Here is a 16,680-nt window from a genome sequence, read left to right on the forward strand (position 1 = left end):
AACGAATCCTATGTGTGATTTTTTGTTTGTTCTGGAAGCGCCTCCGGAGTGGCAATGGTGCCACCAAGCGGCCAAGCGGTGCAGCAGGGACAGCTAGGGGGCCAGCTCCCTAGGAGGGGTAGCGCTTCCAAGGATCCCACCGCAGCGCCTAGACTCAAAAAGTGAGAAGGACATTAAACAAAATTTATTTTTTAATTTTTCCATTAGTGACGATTTTTTATTATTTTTTAGATAGCTTTTTATTTTTCGTCGGTAGAGTTGGTAGGACGAGGTTCGGGGATATTTATGAGACCGCTAGATACGACGAAGGACGTCACACGAAACTGGTGAAGCTTATGAACATTTTAAAGAAAGTTAAGTTCATGTAACGGCACTTAGTGTAACATTTTTTTTTTCAAATTTCTTCTTAAATCTATTATAAACATATACCTTTTACGGTATTATGCAAACCCTTGGATAATTAGTATTCAAATAAGACAAATTCTTTATTCCATGGAAGGTGCTTACAAAAGTAGTGCGAAGTTGAAGGTCGTCTCGGTTACATACTGTAAATATTTTTATATTTATTAATATTTTTATATACAAAAGCTTTAAACAATCATTTACGTATAATTTTTAGAAATGTTATTAATCAACAAAATCATGCAGAATTTTGTCTTGTGACATAATGCAAATTCAAACTAAATTCATCTATCAATTCAAACAGGGATTCTTCTTGAAGTTCCTTCTCCTTTCAGATGATGGAATTTATTAGGATTTTTTAGGAATTTATTCAGTTTTAGTCTTTATAAAATTTTAACAGAATTTTATATTTAATAAATTCTTTATAAAATAACGCAGAATTTTATAAATTCAGAATACATTGTTTAGGTATTTATGCAGAATTTTTACTTTGATACATTATTTATAAAGTCATTTAGAAAATATCTTTTACAATTCTTGCAAATTTCAGTGTGATATTTTATAAATTCGTCTATATCTTTTATAAATAAATTTTAGTGATGCTTATTTACTGCATAGTTTTAACAGTGTTATGATGTTTTCAAAAATGACGTGAAACTGGAAAAAATGTCACGAGAAAGAAACTTTACATAAATACATAGCGTCTTATAAATATCCTCGAATCTGATGAATGATTACCGACTGAAAGGGAACACAGGTAAAGTTGATAGAAGTGATAAGGACCATGTTTATATGCAAATGTGATTTTGTTAAGTTTTTCCAACTCTTTTTGAGCTGTTTTCCTGCGCCTATGTTTATCTTTAAGTTAGAAAATTGTAATCATCTAAAAAGTGTATCTGCGATCGAGGTTTCCAAAATTTTGACTCGAATGAAATTTAGAGAATGAAATTTATCCCAGATACATTTTTTGCTGCTTGTTAAAGATTTTCTCGTCGCGTCGATGATTTTTGCTTGCAGAGGATTCACTTGATGAAAGTAGATATCTGTTTACTATTGTAATATACATGTACGTTAAATATTTCGTTTTGATAACGTTTTTTATAACAATTGTATATTATAAAAGTAAATATTTCCTGCTATGTGATAAGTAGCTGAACTGAGAAGGTGATACTCAAAGAAAGGACAATAAAAGCGAATTTTTTGTTAATCGTAGTCATACATTTCATCAAATTTGTAAGGTTTTATTTAAATATGTTTTACGACACTTATTAATTCATATCCAAATTGACGTAAAATCATATCAATAGGTATCTTTAGTCCCACAAGTGCCGAAGAAATTATTTCTAAAACTATTAATTTCAATAATAATTGAAGTCAATTTCCCAATAGCAAAATTTTGATAAGACATAAAACACTAATAATAAAATTCATGTCAATAATAATTTAATAAAAAATCGCTCAAATAAAGTATAGTTCTGACACAAAACTATCAAAATTAAAAACGATTTTATCACACTTACTCTTTTTTCATATCCACAGGTAATTTGTGAAAAGCTTCTCAGTATAATAATGCTGTAACGACATTTAATTTGAATCAGCTTCACCAATTTGTTTCAGTGCAGCCTCCACCAAATCAGTTGCATTTAGATCCGGATGATAAGGTGGCAGTGTTAATATAATCTAATAATAATAATAATAATTTAATTTAGTTATTTTATTTTTTTATTATATTTATTTATTATAATTTAGTTTCCAATGCGTATCAAACCAATGCGTGTGTGGTTGGGATATTTGTACCATATATAGTGAATCAAATTACTAACAAGTAAACATTGAACATTGATACACTATGAGATTCGAAGGCACACAAGAAAGATGGACATAAAACAACAAAAAGAAGAGGGAAGAGAACAACTCTTCAAAAAAAAGACGCCACTGTTTTTAAATATTTGAATCCCAAAAAAACAGAAATGGGATATGCATAAAACAAAGAGAAGTACTAAAAAGAAATAGATATCAGAAAGGAACAAAGGTATTAACCATAAAAATAAAAACATGGTAAGATTCACTACATAAAAAATGTATTTTAAATAGCACATCTAAGTCTGTACACTATTAACACACAAAACATAAAAAATATCTTAACTAAGTTGAACTCTACGAGCAACTCAGTAAAATAAAACAAAAACATGGAATCAAATGAGAAAATGCGTACAAAGAACACAAAATTTATTGTTTAGTTAATCCATTTAGATTTAAACATGTTTAAAATAGATATTGCACAAAAATATTAATTAAAATCAAATAATAGGAATAGTGAAATATGTAAATATTATATTGTTAAATACACGTTCTGAAAACAACATCACTGGACTTAGCTTAGAATAGAAGAATGTACTCACAATAATTTAAATAATCTGTTCAAATTAAGACCGGATGGTGGGCTTCGACACCGTCGAATCTTGAATAAAACGGGTCCTACAAATTAGGGTTAAAAGCCGTGGTCCTTACTGATATACAAAGAGGGGGCCTTCTTCCAAACTGAGACAAAAAGGGACTTCGAAACTAGGATGAAAGCTGCCTCCAATCTAGGATGAACTAGGGTAAAAGTGATCTTCCTCCTAAGATGAACTAGAATGCACTAGGAGCCTAATTAGATGAGAAAGTGCAAAAATAAAATATGATAAGAAACAAAAGCTACAAAAATGAAAAAAAAAAGATACAAACAAAGATCTAACCGTAGAAAGAGTTTGGAACACACGTAGAATCGTCGTTCACAATCTTGATGCAAAACGGAAAAATAAAAAGAATTGAAAAGGTTGGTCATTTTATAGAAAAACTATTTACGTGGATAAAGTACCATTTTAGCCACCGTTTCTAGGTGGTCGAAGTAATCAGAACTCTCCTAACGGGATCGATAGGTGGGTTCTTTGATGGCATTTCGGCAAAACCTTTAAATGGATTATTTCGATGTATTTGAAGGGATTAATTTCAATATTTGCAAACAAATACCATAACGTGCAAGTTTGTCAAAACAGGTAGCTGGGTGGTTCATGGATAAATATTTAACTGTCGTAAACGGATAAAGAAAAGACTATTTAGTTAAGAATTACACTGCTCTGCTAGATATTTTACAAAATTTAGTAAAATAAACAAAATTAGACAACATGTAACGTATAGGCTTTTCGACACGTTATATATTAACTGCGAAACCTGCAGTTTCGTTCGCGTATACTGCAAGAATTACAACACTTAGAATAACGATAAGTTATGTTTGATGATAAAAGCAGAACTGAGTCCTCCTTACAAGAAGGAGTTAACATTGTACTGGATGTATCAACTCTACATATGAGAGATGAAAATAAAAAAAAGAATCTGCCAAAAAAATATAAATGTCGATATAACCACTTCAGTCCACTCTGTTCAGTACACAAACCCTTCAAACTACCATTCAGGTGCTGTTATACCAAGTAACTGAAAGTTTCCACGTGTATCCGGAAAAAATAGTTTTTTTTTCAGAAATATTTCTGGAATTATCTCCTAGACTTTGCTTTATGTTACAAAATTCCAAAAGTCCAAATAACAATTTTTTAAAAGTTTTTATTACATATTTTATTTTCATACAAGCAAATTCTTTGCTTTAGGTAATTATTTAAACGTACATAAAGGAAATACGTTTTCACTGGGTATGGTAGCGCCTCAATAGAGTCAACGTTTCGGATAATGCAGAATTGTACTGAAATCTCTTTAATTTGATTCTTTAACTTCGTAATCTATAAACACTAAAAAATATATATCAATGATATAAACAACTTGAATAGGTAACAAACTGGATGAAAGTTTTCTGCAAGACTGACTTATTTTGATTCTTTTCTTTCGGTAACACGTTTCCCATTGAGCTACTTTTTCACAATTTTGTTTTAATAATTTTAACTAGCAATTATATTAATTTTGCTCATTTAGAAAGGAAAAAGCGAGCGCGTGCAATTCATATAAGAAAATTTAGATGTAAACCATACGTTTTCTCAAATAACTGAAGTGACTTCTGAACAGGACAACGATGTATAAATATTGAGAAGAGAACGGAAGTTACGTAATGTATATTTTTTCTGTTGTGGGAGAGGGATGTAGAAGTTTTCACTTTGCTACGTTATTAATGTTGTAAGTGAGAATATCTGGTGTTTGTTTAATTTTTTTTGCAATGTTTTTATCTAGATGCCTTTATTGTAATGTTAAACGTAACACAATAGGATCTGTAGATTTATTATTACTCTTAATTTGAGCTGAATATACAATCTAAACAAGTTACTGAAATTATATACATACAATTTGTATGATCCTGTGGAAAGTGTTCTCATTTTGTTAATTGTTTTTCGCATATATCATTAACATTAACATGTTTGTAGTTTGTAGAAGACAATTATTAGAGACATATTTGTGAAAGAAAGTGATATTAATATCACAGTAGGGAGAACATTCTTGACGATCATCACCTTATTAAGTGCTTACCGAAAATGAGATTGGATTCTTCCTACATACCACAATCTCAGGTGTATATCTTCTTCCTGCGCGTCTTCCTCCGATTACGTGTCCTTGCATAACTAGAGTAAACAAGCTGTAGTTCTCCAGGAGTTACATTAAATGTACGAAATAAATTAATGATCTGGTTTTAATTTTTTTCAAATTTGTATCTTGTTTTATTACTTATTCTGGTTAGCTAACTAATGCGGAATATTGTACTGTAATACCGCATCTCAAAAGCCTCTGATTTTTTAAACGTAGCATTTGTTGTGGTCCATGTTTCTGCATCGTAAAGTAGCATGGCAAGCACATAGAGGTAATGCCAACTGTAAAGACATAAGGCAGAAACTGAAATTTGAAATTACTTAGGGAGCCTCGCCTTAGCATGAAATAATATCAATATTCAGTAGCGTTGCAATTGCGATTTGTGTTTAAATATTTAAGTAATTTTATTTTCAATGAATTTTTGTTGAAAATTGACGGTGACAACCGTAGTGTAACTAAAAGGCAGGGTCGCCAAATAATATTAAACAGGTATAATCATTTTAAAAAATACGAAAATTAGAATAGATAATTTGTTAATAATAAACAATAAAACTGCCGAAGCAACAGGTGAGAAGCTTTAATGCATTCAGTATTAATTCAAAGAGGTGGGATACGGGCAACAATACATTAGCTTACAGGGCAGCCCTTACAGTAGGAATCCTGACCTATATAGAAAAATGTAAGCCTGTAAATGTAAGTATGTTAGTTACAGCATACAGGACTTGATGCTGATAAAAAAGGCATTCAGGCATCAAGCGTCCAAAAATCATTTCTCGCTATAATAATGAAAAGAACTTTGCCATAAAAATGAAAAAAGTAATTACTGGAAAAAGTTTTAGACCACAAATTGGAACGGTGAAGACAAGTTTTTGAAGAAAAAGATAACATAAGATAGCTTAATAGAACAAAAACGTATTTGGAATGTTTATTTAAAGATGGAGCTACTACTATGATGGAGATGGAGATACAGCCACTACTGAAATTGAAAAATACCTTTGTATTATTTTAATTCCATTTATTTCTATCCAATGCTGCTTATTTCCAGTTCTGAATGTTACTTATTTGTCAATGTTCCTATATGCTGCTCTTTTACCTTCTGTTTTGGTCCACATGTCCTCTTTGTAATGACTTTCTTGAGAGTACTGTTTTCGCTTTTACTATTGTTAAAATACTTCCAATAAAATTCTTAAATCAGATAGGCACATGAGATTAGGCCTGTTTATTAGTATGTAATTATTTCTCACTGTATTATATTTTGGTACTTTCCCTTTTTGGAAAACACTTTACAATTGCTTATTTACAATCCATCTTATTGCGTTTATCAATACCCAGAACTGAATAAGCCTTTTGTACAATCTAAACAGTTTGCCTGTTCAGCTAAAATGTATTACGAAGGTATTATTTTTTTTTGTCCCATCAAATAGCATTACTTTTATCCTAATGAATGTTTTGAACATTTTTCATATCTTTACTAAATATTCAAAACTCATTGAAAAGTTAAAAAATCAACTTTATTCAACCTATGTTTTATCCGTATCTAGTAAATAGTGCACGTCGCTGTATGCGACCTAACCTAACCTAACTTACTTCAAAAGCATGTCTTGATAGATGCGCGCGCCTACGCAAAATAGTGTATGTATTCCCACTTGGCTTTACCTCTACCATTTCAGTGTTTTGTATCAATATAATTAGGAAAAATATTTCTTCGGAAAAAAATCTGAAGAAATATAATTGGGGAAGCACAGTAAATACAAAGTGAATAATAAGGGCCAGAACAGTCGTCATTGTCACTCATTTCTATGTGTGAACTGTATATATGAATTATTAAACCATTTCTGAAGTGATTGTTTTTTTTACCAAGAGGTGATGTTTGTTTTTGTTTACCAAGTGGTGATGAATTCCGATCATAAACTAGTTCCAGTGATACGTCGTAATGTTGGCCTCAAATGGAAGTCAAATTAATTGCGTTAATTTAAAAAAAAAAGCCCACAAAACACCGAGGTTGACTCAACACCAATCAAATGAGTACCGTAGAATAAACAGTTAATATAATATTATAAAGCCGTTAATATGTGAATTACCGCCGTTAGAATATACACTTCAAGAACCTGGCAATGGTGCAGTTACCTAACTTGTATATTGTAAGGTCCGCTAATATCAAACTAACATCTTAACATGTCTTCAAAATTTGTAAATTAACTTAAGCTGCTAAAGCAACAGTTTTTATATTTTATATTCACCAGATATAAGCTATTTATAACATAACCCAAATATGTGATTTCTCGACAACATAGCAAAGTGAAAGCCATGGGAAATAAAAAACTACTACTAAACATTTGCGAGGTATTCAGAAAAATACCAAAATTTCGAATTATGGACATCTCGCAGTATTTGCAAAAAGAAAACCACTAAAAATGACGAACTAAATGTACATATCTAGACTGACTTTGTGTATTTTGTTGTATAATAGAAAAAATGATAATGTTCTTTTCATTGTGCAAAAATTTTTATAATACCATGGTATGTAGGTAGTATTTACCATTTTTTGTATCAAGACTACATTTAACTTTAGGCGTCGATTCAAAGAAAGCAAGTGAGATATATGAATATACGAATTTTTTAAGTTGGCAAATGTTTTTAAAAGTTGATAAAAGTTTTATAGTTTCCTTTTCTTCTTCCAGTTCCTTCTTGAGTGTAAAGTTGACCATCAGCACTCCAGTTTTACATCTGTTCACCTTTGACCCAAACGGTACCTATCATTTCATACCACTTTCTAGGATTTTTTTCATGATAAATTTCTGCGTCCAAGTATATGTTTCTTTTCATCTTGACTTGACTCGTACACAGACTCGTTTAATGTTGGGTTAAAATCACTGTGTCTGTACGCTAAGACTATACTATTCAGCCAATTTGTCTTTAAATATAGGACGGAGGTTGCAATGGGACGGCAGATGTAGAATGCATGTAAAAGGCACAAAGGAAAATGGATTGATTTAGAATGCTAAAAGGTAACAACATGAATGAAGAATACAAATGTAAATGATTAGTATTTAACATTAAACAAAAGAAAATATTGGAAACCATACAAGCAAAAAAAGTAGAGGAGGGAATGAAATGACTTGGTTTGATAATGCAAACCAGTCCCAGGTGGATGTTCTGGCTTAAAACAGACGTCAAAAAATGGAGATCATAAACTGTGTAGACGGATAGAACTCCCAATTATATTATTGTGATCTGTGGTAGTTAGGTGATAGTAGATTTTTGTTTTTTAGTATGTATCGTTATGTTACTTTATTCAAAAAAATTATTTGTCTTATAGTTATCAATACAGTTTACAGCTGTTTTGACAACTTGCTTCCATATCTTGCCAATTTGAAATCAGTTTTGTATTGGAAACAAGTTCTTCGCATTTTTGATATATTATCTACTAAATAATACCCAAAAATAGTTTTCGAATGTTGGTCATTACATAAAATTGTTCTGTCTTTGAAACTTTGAAAAAGTAAATACGAGCAATTTAATGTCATTGACATGACTGCATTTATGTTTTTAAACGTTTGACTCCTTTTATAAGTATGTATCACATTAGTAATTTCTTTAGACAAAAAGTCATTCCTTGATAATCATTTTTTTGCATTTATTGATCATTTAATATTAAAATTAGTCAAAAATTTGTATTTTTCGTAGTACGCTCTTGATTTTTGGATAGAGGTATTTTAATTCTTCCATCAATTATAAAACACAGATCAGGAGCAAATCAATTGTCTTTTTTAATAGAATAAATCAATTGTCGTTTCTGTAACTACATTATTTTTTCAGATTATATCCTGATACTGCTCTTTGTAGCATTTCAATCTGACAATTGTTATTCAGAAAAGACTATTTATACGTAGATGACATAGTACATAATGCATACAAATAATGAATCTGGCTAAGAGATAATAAAAGTTGATTTCATGTCATCAAATGAGAAATCCATAAACTCGTTTGATGAATGCACCTCAAAAATGCTGACATTACTTTAGAGACATGCTTAATGTGAAACTTTTAGTGCATTGAAAAACTATTAAAATTAAATCAACCTACGATATAATTAAATACATTGATATATTTTGAATTGAGAGCCAAAGTCTTACATACAGTTTTTTATTTTCTTACTGTTCTTACGTTGTTTCTTTGAAAATATTAATAATTTAGTAATACAAACAAACTTTCTTTGAATCGACAATTTATTTAATAATGAAATGTGTGTTTAGAGATGAAATTGACTATGAAGCTTCTATGTATTTTTGGGTTTAGAGTAATTCAATCGATTATAAACATTTTGTGAATATTTTTTGCCGTTAGGCCGTATGGACTATGACAGGATGTGTCATTGTGTACTAAGAATTGTTATAAGAGTTTTAAAGTGTATTTGAACAATAAGATAATATAACACATAATACAAGATAAATTCCTTCTCTAAAAAATAATATTAAACCAAATCTTATAAATCATCAAACATATTTGTTAATAATAATAAGGAATTGGTTATTAAATGGAAATCTTGAAATGGATCCATAAACATACAATTGAGTTGATTTCAGGACTTTTAGATGGCATTTCATTAATGCACTATCAAAAAGTATTACAAATAATTAATAACCTAGTAGTTATTGACATAAGTAAAAAAAATAGAGGCAACAAAATTGACAAATGGTATTAAATAATATCAAAGTAAATACCTTTAGCATTAAACTTCTGGTGCGGTATGCTATTTAGGTGTTGATGCTGGTTGGAGGATACGTTTTTTTCGCTTTTCTTATTATTGAGCTAACATCATTTATGCTGCACCAGTTTCTTATGTCTCAAACTGGTGATTGTTTTTTGCGATCTGGTCCGCTTGCACCTTCAGTTTTGCTTAAGATGGCATGGCACAGATTAAATCTATCCCCTCTTAAAATATGGCCCAAGCAAAATCTTTTCGCTGCTTTTCGATACGATATTTAATAGCTGTTCCCTGTGGGTGGTACATCTTCTTAGGACCTTCGTTCTCACCTTAACCTTCACATTATAAATGCATCGAATATGGTTTTAGGTTTGGCCATATGTAGTATTTTAGAACGCAAATATAAAGGTTTAAAGACATTTCGCTTCAAAGTCGGTAATTTATTATTTATTTAGCGTACGGCTACATTACAGTTACGTTTTGTGTATAAGTAAAGAGGACAATACATTACAAAGAGTAAATAAATATTAACTATTGTGATATCGTCAATTTTCACAGTTACCTTGTGAATGTTGTTCTTGGTAGAAGTGGAAATTCAGACTGCATTTTCTGTATTTGTGCGTACATAGGAGCATTGTAGGCTCTGTCATAGGTAGCACCAAGCAGATTATAGCCTTGTATTTTCCTCTTGAACTAAATTGGACTTCGTTTTCTGTATGTGTTAATGTGTTTCTTGTATTGCTATCAGGACGCCTTGTATATTAAGTTGGCAAACTCGTACACTGGGTCAAAGTTCTTTTGTCAAATGGTCTTTATAAGCTCCATTTGATGTGTCATCTTTAATAACTTTGAAAGCTGTGATTTCTTTCTACCAGGAGATCTTGTGAAATATTGTCTGGTGCTTCGTGTGCTAGTTCATTTTGATTACCTAGTTGAAAAATATTTTCTATATAAATTTTAAAAGACAGTAAAGTAAGGATGTACCCTTGTATCACATTTTCACTTATTTTGTGTTTGTGGTGAAGATAGTGCAAACACTCCTGACCATGGAGCTGCGCGGAGGCGGAGTCAAAATTCACGTAAAGGCAGAAAGGTTCTATTGTAAACCAAATTTCGTCTACTGCGCCGTGGTCAGAAGTGTTTACACTATCTCTACGTGCTTTGTAGAGTACCATTGATAATACCTAATTCTGCCTTTTGATGCTAATATAATTATTGGTTTATTCTCATATCTTTGTCATTGACATCAATCTCATTCAACGTCTATCAGCAGTTAATATAATCAATAAAGGAAGTAAAGACATTTTTCGCATTTTACCAGTAGTAATTGCATACAAAAAAAATTGCTTTTCGTGTCCCAAACCGTTTTTTAAACCAAACTCGGTGTGTAAGCCCTCTCTTTTGACTATAATTGTATATGGCTCATTAAACTGATTAGGCGGTGATCTCCGCAGCGACTGGCATTGCGCTTCTTTGGAATCTCGACAGAGGCCGATTTCATCCATTTTGATTGTAATCTCCTAGTGTTTTATATATTATTAAACAGTTTGCGTAGTGTGCAATAGTTTTAGTGTTTAATGAATAGTTTAAATATTTCTCTATTTACATTGTTATAATTGACATCATTATTATTTTTTAAACTTAAAATCGTATATTTCATTTCTGATTCTAATATTGGCAGTGCAGCTAAGTTTGTATTCCAGTATAAGTTCGATCGCCAGAGTAAAGCTCTAGTACTTATGTTTGCCAGAGTTTGCATAGTTCTTCGTAGTCATCATTACGTTGTTGTTTTTTGTTATCTTTGAGAAGTATGTTTTTCTAAAAATTTTTGTTATTTGTCTTAAGTTTTTTATGGAAATCTAAAGTAACATTAAACCTATAGTTGAAATTCATTTTAAAATTGTATAAAACATTTTTAGGTAGCAATGAGTTATTATAACTGTTTGTATATATTAAAACCTATAAAAATATATAAAAAAAGGTTTTTAATTTAATGTATTTGTAAGGAACTGAATCAATATTTTGTGCTTAGTTTGTGATATATTATAATGAAGCACTTCCGTTATACCACATATAGAAAGGAGTCGTGATTTATTCTGTATGATAAGTAAGTAACACTTACTTCGTTCCAATCGCTTCTCTATTCTTGTAACTTATTGACTCGTTTTTACCAGTTCCTCTTAATACATTGACACATCCTGTACTGCGTCTCTTTTAGACTGTATAATATTATATTAATTTTATTATTAGAAAATACTTGGTTTGATTTACAAACGAATATCTATCCTATCGTTCTTATTTTTTATTATTCTTCGCATACTTATTCATTGTTAGTTTGTAAAAAATATTTTTTTAACGAATCACTGGATTGTTAAACGTGCTCTTGTAGAGTAACGTGTGATTCGCAAATAAGTGTTTTAATGGCTTTCCTGGTGGAAGTCTCACAGTTTAAAAGGCACAAAGTCAATAAAACTTTACTTTGATTTTCATTTTAATTTGGGATCAAGAGTGCTTGTATCACTATTTTCACTATATAGTTGTATGTTTTTTATATAAGTAAACAATACACCTATAGTACTAATTCAAAAAGACTAACAAATCCGAAAAGTTAATACACACAATTTTGACACTTTATTATAATTCATCTGATGATTCTTTGCACACGTATGCGATTATTCAAGAATTAATATTTATATTACCTTACTTTTCTATTAACAGAACCTAAAACCAAGAAATTAAGCCGTTTTCCTTCCACAATAGTAGATATACATGAACAGTGTCAGATAAAGTGATCCAGTTCTCGTAATTTCCAGTTTTTACAACAATGTCACAAGCTAATTATTTAAATTTTAATTTTTTTTTGTATCTTGAAGTCCTTAATTTTTTTAAAAATTAGTTATAACAAATTATCATTATTGTTTGATTTCTTGAGATAAGGATGTATTTAAACTAATCACGGGAAGTAATATTCTAAGGTTTGATTAATTTTCTATCCTCTAATTGATTTGAGATGTCTCAAGTCTGACATCGGCGACATACATTTGATTTAATTTGTATAAATTGAATGATGGGCCGTGTGCAAAGGCTCACGAATCGATTATATCAATGAGACAAGCAATTCAATTTGACAAAATACTGTTTAAATACTTTAATTTAACATATCACTCATTTATAAATTCGAACGGTGAATTTACAAAATTTGAGTGAGCAAGGCTCCATGTTTATTAAAATGAAAATTATATCTAAGATTAATATTATTATAAAAATGACTGCCAAATTTACTCAGTGCTGTTGGTTGCATTTTGTTTCAAATCGAGGTTTCAAAAGCTGAAGATAGCCTCTCAAAGAGAATTAAAAGCTCGATCCCACCAAATGTTACCCTGTTCGATTCGAGAATCGGATTAGTTTGTAATAATATGAATCTTATTTGTAACACTCCAATTCTGGTTATTTTACTTTATGCCTTTTACAAAATCGTCTTGACTAATGATTTTAAACATACAAATGCCAAAAACAAGATTTTTTTATAAATTTAAATTAAATACATATTAACCAGTCAATTGATTTAGCAGTTTTTATTCATTTATTAATTAAGCAAATGGTAGTTTGCTTTATTTTAATTAAAGCAATTGTTTTCTTTAAGTTTTTGTTCAAAATATTTCGAAACTACTTCCATTTTAATGTGGTATTTTTCCTTGTTACAGAACCTTTCATTTGCGATGATACAAGTTCAATAGAATTAAGCTTACAGTGATTGACAGGCAGTCGATGTACTAGAATATTCTGTTTTTTGCCAGTAGCTCCTTTTTCAAGCCATTAAATTTTTCCTTTGCCCTAGGGTGTTTTCATTCAAATGGGCAATTCATATAAAACTATATCTTTCCAACTGTATAACCTTCGTTTATCCATATTTCATTCCAATAGTACAATTTCTTACTTGGATTGAACTGTAGTTTTTATTTTTCGTAAATAATTTCGTTGCCAACTATAACTTAATTTTTTTTAATGAATACTTTCAATTTTCTCACTTAAAGTATGATTTCCGTAGAATTTTCTAAGACATATTTCTTCTTCTTTCATCGTACCCAAAATTTATCTAAAAAGTAAAATTGGATCACCGATATACACTGCGCGCCAAAAATTAACGCATAATTTTAAAATTATAATTTCAGTCGTAATGAAAAAATGTTTGTTTATTCTTTTCTTTTTTTGCGAAAATTGTATTGCAATAAAACTACCTAACATCATAAATAAATGATGGAATTGAAAAGTTTTCAAAAAATTGAGAAGTTCAAGAAAATTAAACTAGTAGCGAGTATTGCCTCCTCTGGCATTTATTACTACTTTACAACGATCTCTCGTACTGAGAATTACCGTTCTTGATTCATCTTGATCAATTTGAACCCAAATTTCAAGTAATCGCAAAAACAGTTGATCTAATATGTTTGATGCGTTAGGTTGTTGTCGTAGTGGTCTCCCTACGATGTCCCAAACATGTTCTATTTTGTTAAGATCGGGACTTCTGATGATGTCGGGCCTCCTGATGATATCGTTGCACAATTCTTGTAATGTGTGGCCTGGCATTATCTTGCATGAACATAAAATTATCCGCAATCAATTGTGCAAAATGGGACGATATACTCTTCTAAAATGTCTGCAATGTACCTGTGTGATATATTCTAACTCCGTAAGAGCCTCCAAATTAATCCCACCCCACACCATTACAGAGCCGCCAACATACTGTACAGTCCGTACAGTGTAATACTGTGCGTAGCGTTCCCCAGGCCTTCTGTACACTCTGTTCCGCCTATCATCAGAAAAAAGGCAGTACCTGAATTCATCGGTGAACAATATTCTTTCCCAATCGTCATTATTCCAAACATGTTCAAAAGCAAAATGCAATCTTTGTCTTCTATGATCTCTGGTCACAAATGGGCCAGTGGGTGTCCTTCCAGGGCGCAGGTCGTTTGTGGCAAGTCTTCTCCTTATCGTATTTTGGCTGATTTTAAAGTTCATAACGATCCAAAAATTCATTTTGTAGAGAATTACTGGTAACGGGTAACAAACCTTCGTTGTAATTTTTCTACGGCCTTGACTGGGTCTTCTCGAGTTACTTGACTCTTGAAATGGTTGACTGAGTGACATTAAATCGTTCAGCGAGTTCAAATTGACGGTATCCTTCTTCGCAAAGAGTAACGATTCTAATATAGACACTTTCTGACAAATTTCAATTTTCTTGCGTGGCTCATGTCAAAAGAAAAAACACTTAAACTTGAAACACGCCTTTGAACATTCGGCACTACGTATTCCAACTCAACTAAATTCGAATTAAAATAAAACACAACTAACATGTTTTTTCATTTTCTTGCAAAAAATGATAAAATCATCATCATTTTTACGGTTCTTTCGATAAATTTTACAATGTACCGGAGGTAACAATATTATATTATCACAAAAATTGAAACATTAAAATTATTTGATTTATCAGGATTTTTAAAATTATGCGTTAATTTCGGCGCGCAGTGTAATATTCATACTATATGTATTTTGATAACGATTTCCGAAGTGGAAATCTAAAACGTCAAAATAAACTTACTTTAAACACTTTAAAGGTGTTAGGTGTTTAGTTTGGTGTTAGGTTACAATGTTGTCGGACACTTTATTGGTAATATATTTATCACTTAATTTTCTACTTGTATAATATAAAAGATATTAAATTTTTTAAAGAAATAAGTTGCAATAAAAATAATTGTCGCGAACCTAAAAAATATTGTTTTTTGACATTTGTTATACCTACGCAAGCTTCTTATTAATTTTGAAAAAAAAAATACTGACCAAAAAATTATCGATATGCGTTCACCATTCTGTAATTAAACAAAAATACTATTAATTAAAATAAAAATAACCATTTTTGTATATATATGAAAATTACCTGGTCTTAATGTTGTGTATATATTTAAATAAAAAAAAACCTCAAGATAGTGCTTTATTTTGTAAAACGGAACAAAATTTTGTGCTAAAATGAATCATTAGCAGCTAAACTATTTTGTAAACAGGATTTTTATTATTTTTTGGTAATCATTTTCGGTTTCTATTGAAATGCTGAAATTAACGGAAAAATTGTAATATGAATGTTTACTTTTTGTTCTACATGTGTCAAAAATACATTCAGCATTTGGTTTTAATTTGCACTATGTACGTTAATTATACAAATAAAAAACTGAATAAAATACTCTCGAATGTTACTTTTTTTTAACCTTAACATCCAAAAATATTTATTTAAGTCAAAAACGTAAGAAATAATAATTTATCAGCTATCTATCATAAAGAAGGAAGGTCGATTTATGAATTTGGTATGTATGGAATAGCGTTTTAAATCAGAAAATGACGGTGGCCACCGACTCGACATGCCGCTCGACAATTTCGCACAGTATGTCGAGTTAGCAGCTGATTCGACAGAACACTTTCATGCAAAGTCAAACTATCCTACTCTCTACCAATACAATTATTAAGTTGGGCAAAGCATATATCACCAAACAATTTCGAAAATAGAAAATACCTGCATTTAATCATGCAGATAATCACCAATATTCCCATCATTTAAAGGATTCGTTGTTGCAGCCTTTACAGTACGTCCACATATTCGCTATTTATCTTATGTTGTTTGTATTTTTGCCTCGGAATAGATGTTATTAGCAAAGGAGAAAATTGGTTTACAGGTTAAATCTAACATTTTCTTAATTTATATATTTTTTGAAAACTATTTCCGGATTGGAAATCGAAACGTCAACCCAAATCTGGAGAACTGCCATTAAAATACAGAAGAGAATGGTCCACAACAAAATTTTTAAGCGTTAAAAACAACCCTGTCATTCAATCAATCGTTGAATTAGAAGCATTTTGTAATATGGACAATAAATACTGGAGAAATAAGTAAAACCCATATTGATAGCAACTATCAGAAAAATCTAACCTTATTTGCAGAACCTATATTCCAGTAAACT

The 16,680-nt window shown here is 30.6% G+C and overlaps 1 protein-coding gene across 1 annotated transcript in view; it reads left to right on the top strand.

The window, feature by feature from the left end:
• The window catches only part of LOC140449037 (casein kinase I-like), a 116,402-nt gene extending 100,481 nt beyond the window's left edge, over window positions 1-15,921 (top strand). Inside the window, exon 8 of the mRNA XM_072542180.1 lies at window positions 39-15,921. Coding sequence (XP_072398281.1) covers window positions 39-165 — 127 coding nt within the window. The 3' untranslated portion in view covers window positions 166-15,921. The remainder of the gene's footprint in view (window positions 1-38) is intronic.
• The last annotated feature ends 759 nt before the right edge of the window (window positions 15,922-16,680 follow it).

Source organism: Diabrotica undecimpunctata, chromosome 1 (assembly GCF_040954645.1).
Source record: "Diabrotica undecimpunctata isolate CICGRU chromosome 1, icDiaUnde3, whole genome shotgun sequence".
Taxonomy (NCBI): Eukaryota; Metazoa; Arthropoda; class Insecta; order Coleoptera; family Chrysomelidae; genus Diabrotica; species Diabrotica undecimpunctata.